Source organism: Ursus americanus, chromosome X (genome assembly GCF_024610735.1).
Source record: "Ursus americanus isolate L20-20 chromosome X, mUrsAme1.1.p, whole genome shotgun sequence".
NCBI classification, from domain to species: domain Eukaryota; kingdom Metazoa; phylum Chordata; class Mammalia; order Carnivora; family Ursidae; genus Ursus; species Ursus americanus.
Genome location: NC_142164.1, coordinates 77,621,884 through 77,635,558, shown reverse-complemented (window position 1 = coordinate 77,635,558; position 13,675 = coordinate 77,621,884). Strand labels below are relative to the sequence as shown.

The 13,675-nt window shown below is 36.2% G+C and overlaps 1 protein-coding gene across 1 annotated transcript in view; it reads right to left on the bottom strand.

Annotated features, from left to right (window-relative positions):
* The window catches only part of WNK3 (WNK lysine deficient protein kinase 3), a 160,951-nt gene that overhangs the window by 20,924 nt on the left and 126,352 nt on the right, over window positions 1–13,675 (bottom strand). Inside the window, exons 14-20 of the mRNA XM_087860373.1 lie at window positions 12,469–12,624; window positions 12,336–12,387; window positions 10,928–11,065; window positions 9,606–10,549; window positions 4,097–4,187; window positions 3,423–3,553; window positions 2,050–2,672 (exon numbers count right to left, since the gene is read on the bottom strand). Coding sequence (XP_087716499.1) covers window positions 2,050–2,672; window positions 3,423–3,553; window positions 4,097–4,187; window positions 9,606–10,549; window positions 10,928–11,065; window positions 12,336–12,387; window positions 12,469–12,624 — 2,135 coding nt within the window. The remainder of the gene's footprint in view (window positions 1–2,049; window positions 2,673–3,422; window positions 3,554–4,096; window positions 4,188–9,605; window positions 10,550–10,927; window positions 11,066–12,335; window positions 12,388–12,468; window positions 12,625–13,675) is intronic.

Sequence of the window (13,675 nt, the reverse complement as noted above, 5' to 3'; positions counted from 1 at the left end):
CAGTGGGGAGTCTGCTTCCCCCTCTCCTTCTGCCTGCCCCCATCATGCTCACTCGCTCTCTCTCAAATATATAAAATCTTTTAAAAAAAATCAATAAGAAAAAAAGAAACAACCTTATAGGAAAAAGGGGAAAGAATATGAGAAGGTGACTCTAAAGAGTAAATACAAGTAGCCAATAAATATGAGATGATGTACAACTTCGCTATTAATTAGGAGAACACAATTCCTTAAGAAATATTTTTAATTCATCTGATTGGAATAAAATTAAAAGGATCAATAATATCCAGTCTAATGTTGTTAAGAAGAGAGAAAACAGGCATTTTCATATATATTTATATATATATTTTTTTAAAGTAATTTCTATGCCCACCATGGTGCTGGAACTCATGATCCCACGATCAAGAGTCACATGCTCTACTGACTGAGCCAGCCAGGCACCCCACTTTCACATATATTTGTTTGGTGTATAAAATGGTATAGCCACCTTGAACAATTTTAGCAGTATCTATCAATTTAAAGTATAAATACCTTTTAACCCAGAAATTCTACTTTTATGCATCTTTCCTACAAAAAATACTCACATAAGTATGTAAAAATATAAGGTTGTTTACTTCAACATTGTTTACATAAGCAAAACATGGAATAAAGCTGAAATGTCCATTAATGAGAGATTAAATAAACTTTAAATGGCTATTCTAATATATGGAGTAAAGATTATTTGTGCAAATATATATATATATATATATATATATATATATATATATATATATATGGAACAACGTTAAGTAAAAAAATTGTAGAATAACATGTATATTATGACCTCACTTTCATAAAAGGCAAAAAGTATATATTTGTAAATGCACAGAAAAATGACAGGTAAGATATATACCAAACAGTTCACAGTGGTTGCCTCTGAGAAATGAGATTAGGGCATGAGAAGTAAGAGATTGTTTTGTGTGCTTTTTTACTGTTGTGATATTATGATTTATAGTAAAATATATACATTTGGTCTTTATCCCTGTTCCTGGAATACAGCTCCTAAAACCCTAGTAATTTCCTAAGCTATAAAGAGCAATAGGAGAACCTTTTATTTTAGTATTTGGTCTGTTGTCCTCAAATAGCTCCAGTTCCTAAAGTAGCCCTGGAGTGATAAAGATGAAAGGAATCTTATTATTTATAACAAGCCCCTTGGAATCACACCTGAGTTTATATTAATGAACTGACTTTTGAACAGCCCCTAGGGATGGGGGCAGATTGCCAGGAGAACCAACCAAGTGACTACACAGTGGGACTTTAGCCCTTCCCACTCCACCTCTGGGACAGAAGGTAGAGATTGAATTGATTGCCAATGGCCAATGATTTAAATCAATCATGCCTACCATAATGAAGTTTCCATAAAAATCCCTTAACTACAGGGTTTGGAGAGCTACCAGGTTGGTAAAAACATGAAGGTGCTGGGAGAGTGGTACTCCCCTTTCATGCCCCTTCCCCTATACCTTGCCATCTGGCTGTTCCTCAGTTGTGTCGTTTTATAATAAACTGATAATCTAGTAAGTAAACTGTTCTTCCTGTGTTCTCTAAGCTTACAACAGGTTAGTCAGAAGCATAGGTAATACTGTTTGGACTTATGATTGGCATCTGTGGCGCTGAGCCCTTAACCTGTGAGACCTGATGCTATCTTTGTAGTTTTCAATCATTAAAATGTCACCAATTGTGGGGCCCCTGGGTGGTTCAGTCAGTTAAGTATCTGACTCTTGGTTTTTGGCTCAGGTCATGATCTCAGGGTCGTGAGACCCAGCCCCGTTTTGGGCTCCATGCTCAGCATGGAGTCTGCTGGAGATTCTCTCCCTCTCCCTCTGCCCCTTCCCTGTGTGCACGCTCTCCTCTCTCAAATAAATAAATAAATAAATAAATAAATAAATAAATAAATAAATAAATAAATAAATAAATCTGTTTTTAAAAATGTCACCAACTGTAAATTAGCTACAGTCAAATAGTTCTATAAAACTCTGGGCAACCAGATTTGTGACAAAAGAGAAACAATCTTACTTTTCTCGTAATCTTTGAAGCTCCACCTTCAAATCCTCATCCTCTATTTCTGACTCATCATCACTGCTCATTGGAGAAGATGGTGAATAGAAGAGTGAGCTGTGTGTTTGAGCATAGGCTTTTTCTTCACAGAGTGGTAAGCACTGATCACTCTCTGGACCAGTCTTTGCCATTGATTTCCCTCTGCCAGCAAGAGTGGCTGAAAATTCACTATCAGAGCTAGGCTGTTTCCCAGCAGTAAGAATATCTCTCTCTTTGAGCAACAGTTCAAGTCCAGAATGCATACTACTTCCCGTGGCTGAGTTCTCTTCCAATTCTTTTTCTGGGGTCATTGAAGATACATCAGTCTCACAAGCTGTGCTGAAAGATGAGAAGTTGTCACCTTGTTTGGGAATTCTTTTACCTTCTTTGAAGGTTTCATGAGGAGCTCGTAACTTCTGAGAAGAAAGTGAAGTTTGTGGATTGTGAGTGGAAGGTTCCATTTCTACTAATTGAGACTTTGCTCTGTCTGTAAAGGCTAGAGCTTCTTCACTAGACTGGGTTGTCATTTTATTGAATGCTGGTGTGTGTTCTATTCCAAAAGATGTCATTTTCACTGACTGCTGCTGAGGAACTGTAATCACCTGAGATACAAAAAGGCAAAAGTGGCTGGCTCTGTCTAACCAAAGAGTAAACCCACAAAGAAATTCAGTATCAAAATATGGCATAGACAAGTGGATGGTCTACTGTGATGTACACATATCAATAATACCCAAACTTAAAAATCCCATCTATAATTCTCATTTTCAAAGTCTTTCAATTAGGCCCCTTGGGTAAAGACAGTCAGCTTCATATTGCTCAAACAAAATTCCACAACTTAAAAAAAGTTTGACAGTTCAAGTTGCTGAGATTCCAAAGGACAAGAAATAGATTTATAAAAAAGGTGGCCCAGGGGCGCCTGGGTGGCGCAGTCGTTAAGCGTCTGCCTTCAGCTCAGGGCGTGATCCTGGCATTCTAGGATCGAGCCCCACATCAGGCTCCTCCACTGGGAGCCTACTTCTTCCTCTCCCACTCCCCCTGCTTGTGTTCCCTGTCTCGCTGGCTGTCTCTCTGTCAAATAAATAAATAAAATCTTAAAAAAAAAAAGATGGCCCAACCACCCACTGGAAAATGATGACTCATTTCTGCGCTCTTTTCCAGCTACTAAAATCCCCATTTCTTTAGACTCACCTTTACTGCAAGTCTACAAAAGGTGAGAGGATGCATATAAGGATAAAAAATTTAATATGACAATAATCTACATTTAAAATAAGTATCATCTAAATACCAAGATCTTTAATGCTATTATCTTTTACAATGCCCTTGTAGATAAAGATTCAACCAAAGACACAAACCTGGAACCGGCCCCGCTGAAATGATCCACTCATCACTTTACATCTACTCAAAGCCCTAGTATCAGCCGTGGACTCTCCTGTCAGAGGAATGGGATCAGGAGCAACTGCTGATCTCATATCTTCTGTTTCCACTGCAAGTTTTATGTGATTGTAAGCAGAAAAGAGAAAATTGTTTGTTAAGACTAAATTTGTTTACATTACCAAAAAATGAAGAAAAGTAGAAAAAGCTTAACCCCTGCTAGATAATTAAAAAGTGTTAATGTAATAAGCAACACTGTAGAAGTCCCTAACTCAAAATCAGACATTGTAAGATTTATCCCAAAACTTAGTATCTACATGAAATGAATAACTGTAAAACCAAATTAGTTACAAAAGGAAAAATAAAATGGCAATGACATTAATGGGACATGTCACATACATGGGCTACGTGGAAAAAGTGATAAGGTTTGTATATGAACAAACAAACAAAAAAAAAAAGAAGTAAATGAAAAGTGATGTTACCTAGTCTATGTCCCTGACTGTAAGCACACTACCTTGACGGACTTTTGATCTCTTGAAAAAGCTGGTTGACTGCCGTAGCCTGTATGCCCAGCTTTTTAATTTGCGAGTCCAGGATTTCTTGCTAATAGGACTTTTGAGACTAGGACAAGTAAAGCTTAGGCCAAAATATCCACCTCCTGTCTGCAGATGAATGGCTCCACCGCTTGACACAGCAGCAGGATAGGCCTCTGGATCCCCTGGAAGTGAAGCATCTGGGGACATCTCCTAATGGAGACAAAAAGAAAAAAACCAAAATGGTAATAATTTAGGTAAGGTGAAGCAGTTGTTTATACCACTGGAGTTTCTTGCATGGACTAATCAGTAATCAAAAATAGAATGCTATGTATACTTGCATATCAGAGTGAATCTGAAGTATTCAACTTATAGGAATTAATCCTTCCCCTTTCTTTAAAAATATTATTTGGACTTCAGATAAATAAAGAGCAGAATATTAATCTTCCATCCTAGACTATTTTTCATTATAGCAACTTTGAAAACTGAAAATTAAAATTATTTCCTTCATATGCTTCATTTACTAAAAAAGGTTACTGAAGCCCTATGCTCTTAAAATGAAACTTTCATTTATGCTCATATTATTTGAGAGAGTTAAGGATGCCTAACTCACATGATAACATAGAAAAACAAGATATCTAGGCATTTAGATTTATAAAGAAATATTACCAAATGAAATTTCTTACTTTATGTAAGCACACAGAAATTTACAATGGGCCTTAAAATTATTTCAAATTCTTGCTCTAAAAATTGTTAACATCAGGTCACAGCTGGCTATGAAGTCACTCTCCTCTTCTTGTCTCCCATCCCTCCCAACAAAATGTCAAAATTAACTGTTACATTCTAAATGAGTACTTGAAAAGTAAATCCTCTATGATAATTAATACAAAAAATACACAACTTCGGGAAACATGAGAATCATCTCTACTAATCTAGAAAATTAAATGAGTATTTAAAAGTTCAAAGAATGGGATTCAGCATTTGTCTGTAGGAAGACAGCCTAAGTGGTATTAAGTATACTGGAGTCTTGAATAAGCATTAACACTCAGGGCAGGTCGGCAGTTATTAAAATTCTGAACAATCAGTTCTTATTTTCCAAAGTCCTATTTTGGGAAAAAAAAAAGTCTCATTCTGGACTAGTAATAATGCTACTTTCATGAAGAGAAAAAATTCCTCAGTAATATTAAATTTAGAAAATGTTACATTGGTCTCACTGAAATTACAGAAAATTTTTAATAAGTAATAACTGGATCAAGATGGTAAGTTAAGAACAAGTTCTAGCCTACCTTATCAATCCAAATCCATAGACATGACAGAAAAAACAGACATAGACACATGCATATATGATTAAAGGAGGAAAACGCAGCCCATGACACATGCAGGAACTATTTCAATAAGCTGCAAACTTGGGTTGCAGATATAGGCAGTGAGAGAGCCCTGGTCAACCAGAAGGAAGAGTGATTGGCTAGAATGCTTACAAAGCTGTGCCCAATCTATCTCCTATCAGCCTCAACATCATCTCATAACACTCTCCTATTTCCTGGACTTCTTTTGGTTCCTTGAACAGGTCTCCACCTATGAATGTTACCACCACACACAAGCTCTTCCCTGACCACCCTATATAAAGTAATCTCCTATTCATTCTGTCATAGGCCTTTCCTTTATTTATTTGTTTAGGGTCTATCTTCCCCCACTAGAATTTGGGCTTCACAAAAAGATTAAGGAGGGCACGTATTCCATGGTGCACTGGGTGTTATATGCAACTAATGAATCATCGAACTTTACATCAAAAACCAGGGATGTACTGTATGGTGACTGACATAATATAATAAAAAATATTAAAAAAAAAAGAGATCTTGACTTACTCACTGAATGGGAGAGTAAACTGGTTGGGGTGCCAAAGAGAGAATAGCCAGGCAGTTCTTCTTTCCCTCCCTACCTCTACAGCAAGCAAAAGATAGCAGAGGCATCTTCTCCCAAATAGGAGTGTTGAGAGGAAAATGTTTGTCGCCCAATCAGCAATGTAGGAAGGAGATAACATCCAGGAGGAAGGGAAAGCCCTTCCACCTTTGAAGACTATTAAGCTACCCTCTAGGCAGCATTTCGAGAAAAGTTGTAATATTGAGAGCCAAAAAGCATGTCCCATGCCTTTCCCCAAATTACTGGAGGAAGGCTACACCAATTATACATAGCATTTAGAGAGACAAACAAGGAATCTTACAGGGGAAAAAGAAAAGATGAGTCTAAGAATCACCAAATACTTATGGGAAATCAACACTATAAGAAAACACTAGGGGTGCCTGGCTGGCTCAGTCAGTAGAGCATGTGACTCTTGATCTCATCAGGGTCATGAGTTGAGGCCCCACACTGGGTGTGGAGCCTATATAAAAAGTAAACAAATAAAAATTTTTAAAAAGAAAGAGGGGCGCCTGGGTGGCACAGCAGTTAAGCGTCTGCCTTCGGCTCAGGGCGTGATTCTGGCATTATGGGATCGAGCCCCACATCAGGCTCCTCCGCTATGAGCCTGCTTCTTCCTCTCCCACTCCCACTGCTTGTGTTCCCTCTCTCACTGGCTGTCTCTATCTCTGTCGAATAAATAAATAAAATCTTTAAATAAATAAATAAATAAATAAAAAGAAAGAAAACGCTCAATTCAACAAGAAGAAGAATAGCCAAGGAAATAGCATCAATAACATAGAATAAGATTTTAATATCTCCAGAAAGATGTGTGAAGATAATACAACCATAAGAAAAAGTTACTGGATATTAAAAATATAATCCTTGGGGTGCCTGGGTGGCTCAGTGGGTTAAACATCCAACTCTTGATTTCAGCTCAGATCATGATCTCAGGGTTGTGAGATTGAGCCCCACATCGGGCTCTGTGCTGAGTGTGAAGCCTGCTCAAGATTCTCTCTCTCCCTCTCCCTCTGCCCTTCTCTCTTCCCCTCTCTAAAAAAATGAATAAAAATAAAAATAAAAATTTAAAAATAAAAATAGAATCCTTGACATAAAAAATATAGCTGAATAGGAGACTGGAAACAGCTTAAAAATTGAGAAATTCTCCCAGTACAAAAAAGCAAAAGGACAAAGAGATGGAAAGCATGCAATGAAAAGTTAATAGATAAGAAAAACAGGAAATGAAGAAATAAATTCTTTTTACAGATGACATGATCTTATGTATTATACAGAAAATCCTAAATGATACACAAACTCAGCAAAATTGGAGGATACAACATTAACACTTAAAAATTAGTTGTATTTCTATACAGTAACAATGAAAAATCTGAAAAGGAATTCCATTTATAATAACAACAAAGAGAATAACAATGGTGCTGGAACAACTGGATAGTCAGATGCAAAAGAATGAAGGTGAACCCTTATTTCACACCATATACAAAAATTAACTCAAAATGACCCTACCATGTATACTTAATCAAGTGTGAAGCAAAATAAAGGCATTTTTGGACTTAAAAAAAAACAAATTAGTCACCCATGCAACATATTTAAAAATATTACTCATGGAAGCATTTCATGGAAGGGAAAAAAGGAATTCTAGGACACCAGAAATAGTGACAAGTAAGTTTGATCCAGAAGTAGCAATGGACACTTAAACAAAAGAATCCATTTGACCTCGACGCTTGAAAGAGTGTCCTTTGAGCAACAAAATTTAAATGACAGAAAATTATATTTCATTTTTTATGGTTCCAGTCATATTACATGATCGTCAGGTAACACATATAATCATAATATAAATGCTGTTTATTGACCTTTGATTCTTCGAATCAACCAACAAAGCACAACCAATGTTAAAGGAAAAAAAATGCAGATGTTATAATCTTTGCCAGTGTTAAAAAGTAATACAAGTAATAAAAATTGAGAGATGTATGGGAAAGAAGAGGAAAGGGAAAATATAGTAATTTCCTCACCCTTCATAGCAGTGAATTATTAGATATTGCCTAAAATTATTATATCAAAAAACAGATGAATAAGTCTATTATTTACAAGTTACTAATGACAATGACTTCAAGAATTAAAATGAGGAACTTAACAGTGTTTGGGGAGCAGAATAGGGTATAAGAAGTTGTTAATATAATTACTTTAATTTTCTTTCTGAATTGCTTTCCTGTTTATATATTAATTACATAATTTAAAATTACTAGTTTACAACAATATAAATATTTAAGTTATAGCTATTCAATGGAATATTATGCCATTGTTTAAAAAACATAAGTGAGGTGGAACTACGTGTACCAACATGGATAAATGTTCATAACTGAAAAAAATGCAGAACAGCATAGGTATGTAAAGAAGTATATGTATATAAACCTATATATCTATGTCATTTTAAATATGTAATAAAGAAGTATGATTGGGGAGCCTGGGTGGCTCAGTCAGTTAAGCATCTGACTTCGGCTCAGGTCATGATCTTGGGGGGGTCTGAGCCCCAAGTTGGGCTCCCCACTCAGCAGGGGGGTCTCCCTCTCCTTCTACCCCTCCCCCTGCTCATGCTTTCTTTCTCTCTCAAATAAATAAATAAAATCTTTTTAAAAAAGAAGTATGATTATACAAGTATTTGTATGTTAATTAAAACTATGTCTGCAAAGATTCATTAATAGCTATGTCTATAGGTTTGGAAGTGGGATGCATTTTACTTTATATACACATATAGTACTCATAACAATAAAGAGATACAGTGGTGAAGATTTAGAAATATATCTATGATATACTATAAAATGAAAAGATAAATTTGCAGACCAATATGCATATAGCACAATCCTATTTTTGTAAATAAAAAGTTATAGGTATGTAAATAGATCCATGTAAGCTTAAGAAGGATAAGTACCAAATAGTAGATAAACACGAGATAGTCATTACCCCTGTGATCTGAAGGAATAGAAAGGGAAATTAAGTTCCTATGTTACATAACTTAAAAAAAATACCATATGATTTCACTCATATGTGGAATTTAAGAAACAGAACAAATGAACATGGGGTAGGGGAAGAGGAAAAACCAAGAATCAGACTCTTAACTATAGTGAACAAACTGATGGTTACCAGAGGGGAGGTGGGTGGAGGGATGGGCTAAATAGGTGACAAGGATTAAGGAGGGCACTTGTGACGAGCACAGGGTGTTATGTGGGTGTGTTGAATCACTACCTTGTATTCCTGCACTAATATTCCACTGGATGTGAAATGGAATTTAAATAAAAACTTAAAAAATTAATAAGTTTTTTTCCAAATAAAACCCACCAAACAAGATTAAACTAAAACCATAAACTTTTAAGAAAGGAAATTGGTAACGGGCACTTTTAAGTGGAAATCTAAAAGCCAGATCTTCCCACCCACTAAAACAATCTATAAATTAGTCCTGTTCTGTCACTAATACGAAAAAAGACCATCCTTGCAAGTTCCTAGCTAATTCACCAGAGGGCTCTCTCACCAAAGATACTTCTGTCGTCTCTCTTTAGAAATTCCAGGCACCTGCAGCCAAAGTCATGGCCTTCTTAAATACCTGTGACCTCAGAACCTTGTGACATAGACAATTCCATTTCAAAGGATATAACGTTAGAAAAGAAGGAATTTCTTTAAAAGAATAAGGATAAGTAATTGATTAGAAAGAATAATACTTACATGTAAACATAATTCGCTGGGTATAGAAGTTATCACATTCAGGTCCCTTTTGAATACTGATATGTTAGCAGGCTGACTTGCAGCCACATTAGACAGAATCTTAGAGCCTGTCTGCTGAAAATTAGGGGACTGTGCAGGACTATCTTGAATTCCACTGTGACTGATGCCTATGACTTCTGGCACTGGACATGAGAGCGTATCTTCAGCAGAGGAAGAAAATGGAGAGTCTATGCTTTGGGTATCCTTCTGACTCTCAGGATAGATGCTAGATATGCTATGCTCCTGATAGAGCAAGTTTCTTAATTTTTCATCCAGAGTTTTAATTCGGTTGTCTGCAAACTCCATTTTTGGAGGTCTTTCCCCATCTGATTCCAGGATAGTAGAGGGTAGAAGGGTAGTCAGTTCAAGGCCAGGGGTCTGAGTGGGAATGACCATCTTAGGAGAACTTGCTTCAGTGTTCATTGTGGTTTCTCCTTCTTGGGAAGTAAACTCTGCATCCATAGTTGGCTGCTGCACTGCTAAGGATTGAGGCTTTTGATCAGACATAAATGCCAGAGTTGTAAGAGAGTTACCAGCAATCTGAGTTGACTCGCCAGGAGGGACCAGAAGTACATCGGCCTGACTGGCAGCTTGGTGACATGAATATACAGGTAGAAATATGCCTGCTTGGTTGGTGAGTCCCTCACATTCAACTGGAACTGCACAAACTGAAGTAGCTGCATGACTTGAACTACTAGTAACTGGTGCCATTATCTGCCTGTCATCCTCCACTCGATAAAATATAGCTGGCTGCTTAGTTTCTACACTGGCATATTCAGAAATCTTACCATCAACTACATCCTTGAGTTCTGATTTGGAGGCAAAAAGTACACGCTGGCATGGATTACTTTCTAGAGTGGGCAGTGTGTCCTGTGATATTTCCTTATTACTTGTGGTTCTTGGACCTGGAACAATAACAAAGAATAGCTAGGCACATATTAATAAATACATAGCATGGACTAGTAACCAAACTCAAAGGGGACAAGAGGAGCAAGGGACAAACAAGAATGGGTGAGAATAAGTCTTGTAAATAAGACTCAAAATACACAGAATTCAACCTGTCAAGGAATAAAAACCTTTTCTTTATTTTTTCCATAAACATTATATTTTTTAAAATATTACATTTTAAAATGGCTTAAATTATATCCTAATAATAACATCTTCAAAAATGCTTATGAAAATTCTCATAAGAATAAAATACCCATGAACACAAATTAAAGATATGGTGTATATTTTGTAACCCCTCCAAGTCTGGAGAAAGTTGGCAGACAATGAACACTTACCAGGAAGAAGAGATAGCCCAGGAACTGTAGACATGGACTGCTGAAGAGAAGGAGGAGATTGAGCCTCACGGTTTCTTATTGTTTGATTGATACAAAATCGCCACCGACCAACTGGGGATGACTGTGGAGCAGATTCATCTGTAGAAAGAATTAGCAAAAATCAATATGCTAAGCTATTGTCAACATGTTTACCCTATTAAGGAAACCAGGTTAAAACACCAATTTGTCTTGTATCTCCATTTCCAACAGCACTAGGATATGTGTAATTTATAAGACCAGACCTCCCAATGCTGGCAAATACTCTAAAGAACTAAGCACAAAATATAGTTAGGGAAGGATTTTAAAATCTATGAAACAAACATTGTATCAATAGCAATTAGAAGCAGGGCACATTTTTGGGAAAAAATGGAAAGCACTTTCTCCAATAAAGCCTATATCTCCTGTTCTGCATCCTGATTATGATGATGCTTACACAAATCTGTGAGTATTAAAATTTATAGAACTATACACCAAAAGAAAAAAATCAATTTTACTGTATGACAACTTAAACATAAAGTAAGTCCCTACATCTTTACTCCTACTTTGTAAACTTATTCAAATAAGTAATTCTTTTTATAAACTTTACCATGCTTTATCTGTCAGAAATCTGCTCAAATTCCTTCTAACAAGAAAGAACAGAGGAGGACCCTGGCATCCTAACACAAAGTAAATTTCAGGGCAATGGTATCTGATTTCATGACTCCCACACCACCTGTTGCTTCTTCATGTTGTTATAATTCCTTCACAGGTCCTCATTTGTCTATGGCTCTTCGCCCCCTCCCAGATACTCTAAATATAACCATGACCAGAGCTGAAAAGAATGGAGAGATAAAGTCATCAGAAAAGAAAACAGAAGACCCCATTTTTAGTCCCTGGAAGCTTAGCTAGTATCTGATTTACAAAAACTTAATCAGTGATCACAGCAGGTAGAAGTATAACACTAGTGGAAGGAAATCAAGATATAAATGACTATATTAAAACATGAGGTAAACTTAGAACATAGTGGTATTAGTTAAGAAAGGTTCTGTCCATATCATATCAGTGGTTAAAAAAAACCAACTTACCAATTAACTTCAAAGTGTAAAGCCATTAAAGGTCATCAGTACTGTGACTGCTTTTCTGGTAACATACCATGCAACGACTCAGAAATAAATTAATTGGATAAAGAACTAACTTGAAGAAATCTGGAGAATGGTTTTACTTTTTACATCTGGGCTAAAAAGACCTTTTCAAATGCAGGAAAATCTACATTAACAATTTATCAATTTCCTTTACTGGCTAACATCTTTCCCGATGAAGATATGTAAATTAAAGTTTCCAAATGTCTTGCTTCAAAAGCCACATGGTAAATTTTATGAAATATACTTACTGCTGGTTTGAGTGGATGCAGAATTTATCTGTACTTGCTCGGATGATCCTGTCTGAATTAAAAATGAATAGATAAATAAAGAAGTTCCTGATATATATTTGAGAAGACCTATTTGCTAAACAACTGCTCTTACTTGGCTATTGTTGGATTCCACAGTAATGGAGTCAATTCCGGTGGCTCTATCTGCAGCAGAGTGGACATGAAGGATCTCCTGGGCTTGACCTACAATAGCCCTCAATTCTTCTACAAATTTTTCTTTCTCACTTTCTAGCACAAAGTTATCTTCAACCTGTCCAAAAGTAAAAGTAAGTCTATTAAATTAAGTTTCTTCAGAATTATAATGTTGTATCAATGGTGACTACCTTAAAGAAAAATAAATGAAAATTAAGTATTTAGATACAAAGGCCACAACAGAATTAAAAACAACTGGCACTGGGGCACCTGGATGGCTTAGTTGGTTGAGTGTCCAACACTTGGTTTCAGCTCAGGTAATGATCTCAGGGTCGTGAGATCAAGCCCAGCATCAGGCTCCATACTCAGAGGGGACTCTGCTTGAGACTCTTTCCCTCTGCCCCTCCCCTGGCTCATGCTCTTGCACTCTCTAAAATAAATAAATAAATCTTAAAAAAAAACAAAACGACTACACTAAAATGCCACATAAAACATTAACTTATTCTTATTTTGAGATTAGTGACATTTGTCAGATTGGTACTACCTACCAGAGAAAAAGCCAGCAATTTAAAAAATATCTCACATTCTATAAATTATCATTTGAGGAACATGACTGAGGCAATGTTTACGATTACCACTAGGATGTCCAAACCCAAAAGTTTTTAAATCACAAAATGAAACATCTCTAAAGGTTATAAAGAATGGCCTGGAGAGTTCAGAAAATATTATGTTAAACAAGAGGCAGAACTAACAATATTATTAACTTTTAAAACGCTTAATTCTGTTTCTCCAGGAATGCACATCTAAAGAAAACTGGCAGAAACAAAAGCATTATGTAATCTTGCTTCCACCCTTACTTATCTGCATTAAAAAAAAAGAGGGCAAAACTACTAACTTCAGCCTAACAATTCAAAGAAAATACGAAAACTAAAAGAAATGATGAGCATTACTTAAATACCTATTTGTAAGACGATGTATCAGTAGCTAACACATTAGAATTACCTGGGGTATTTTACAAATTAGTGATGCTTAGGCCTTACATCCAAAGAGTCTGATTTAATTAGGGACCCAGGCAATGGATTTGTTTTTAAAAAGCTCTTAAGGTAACTTTAACATGCAGCCAGGGATAAGAATCATTGACCTAGATAACCTCTTAATAAAACCCCCTT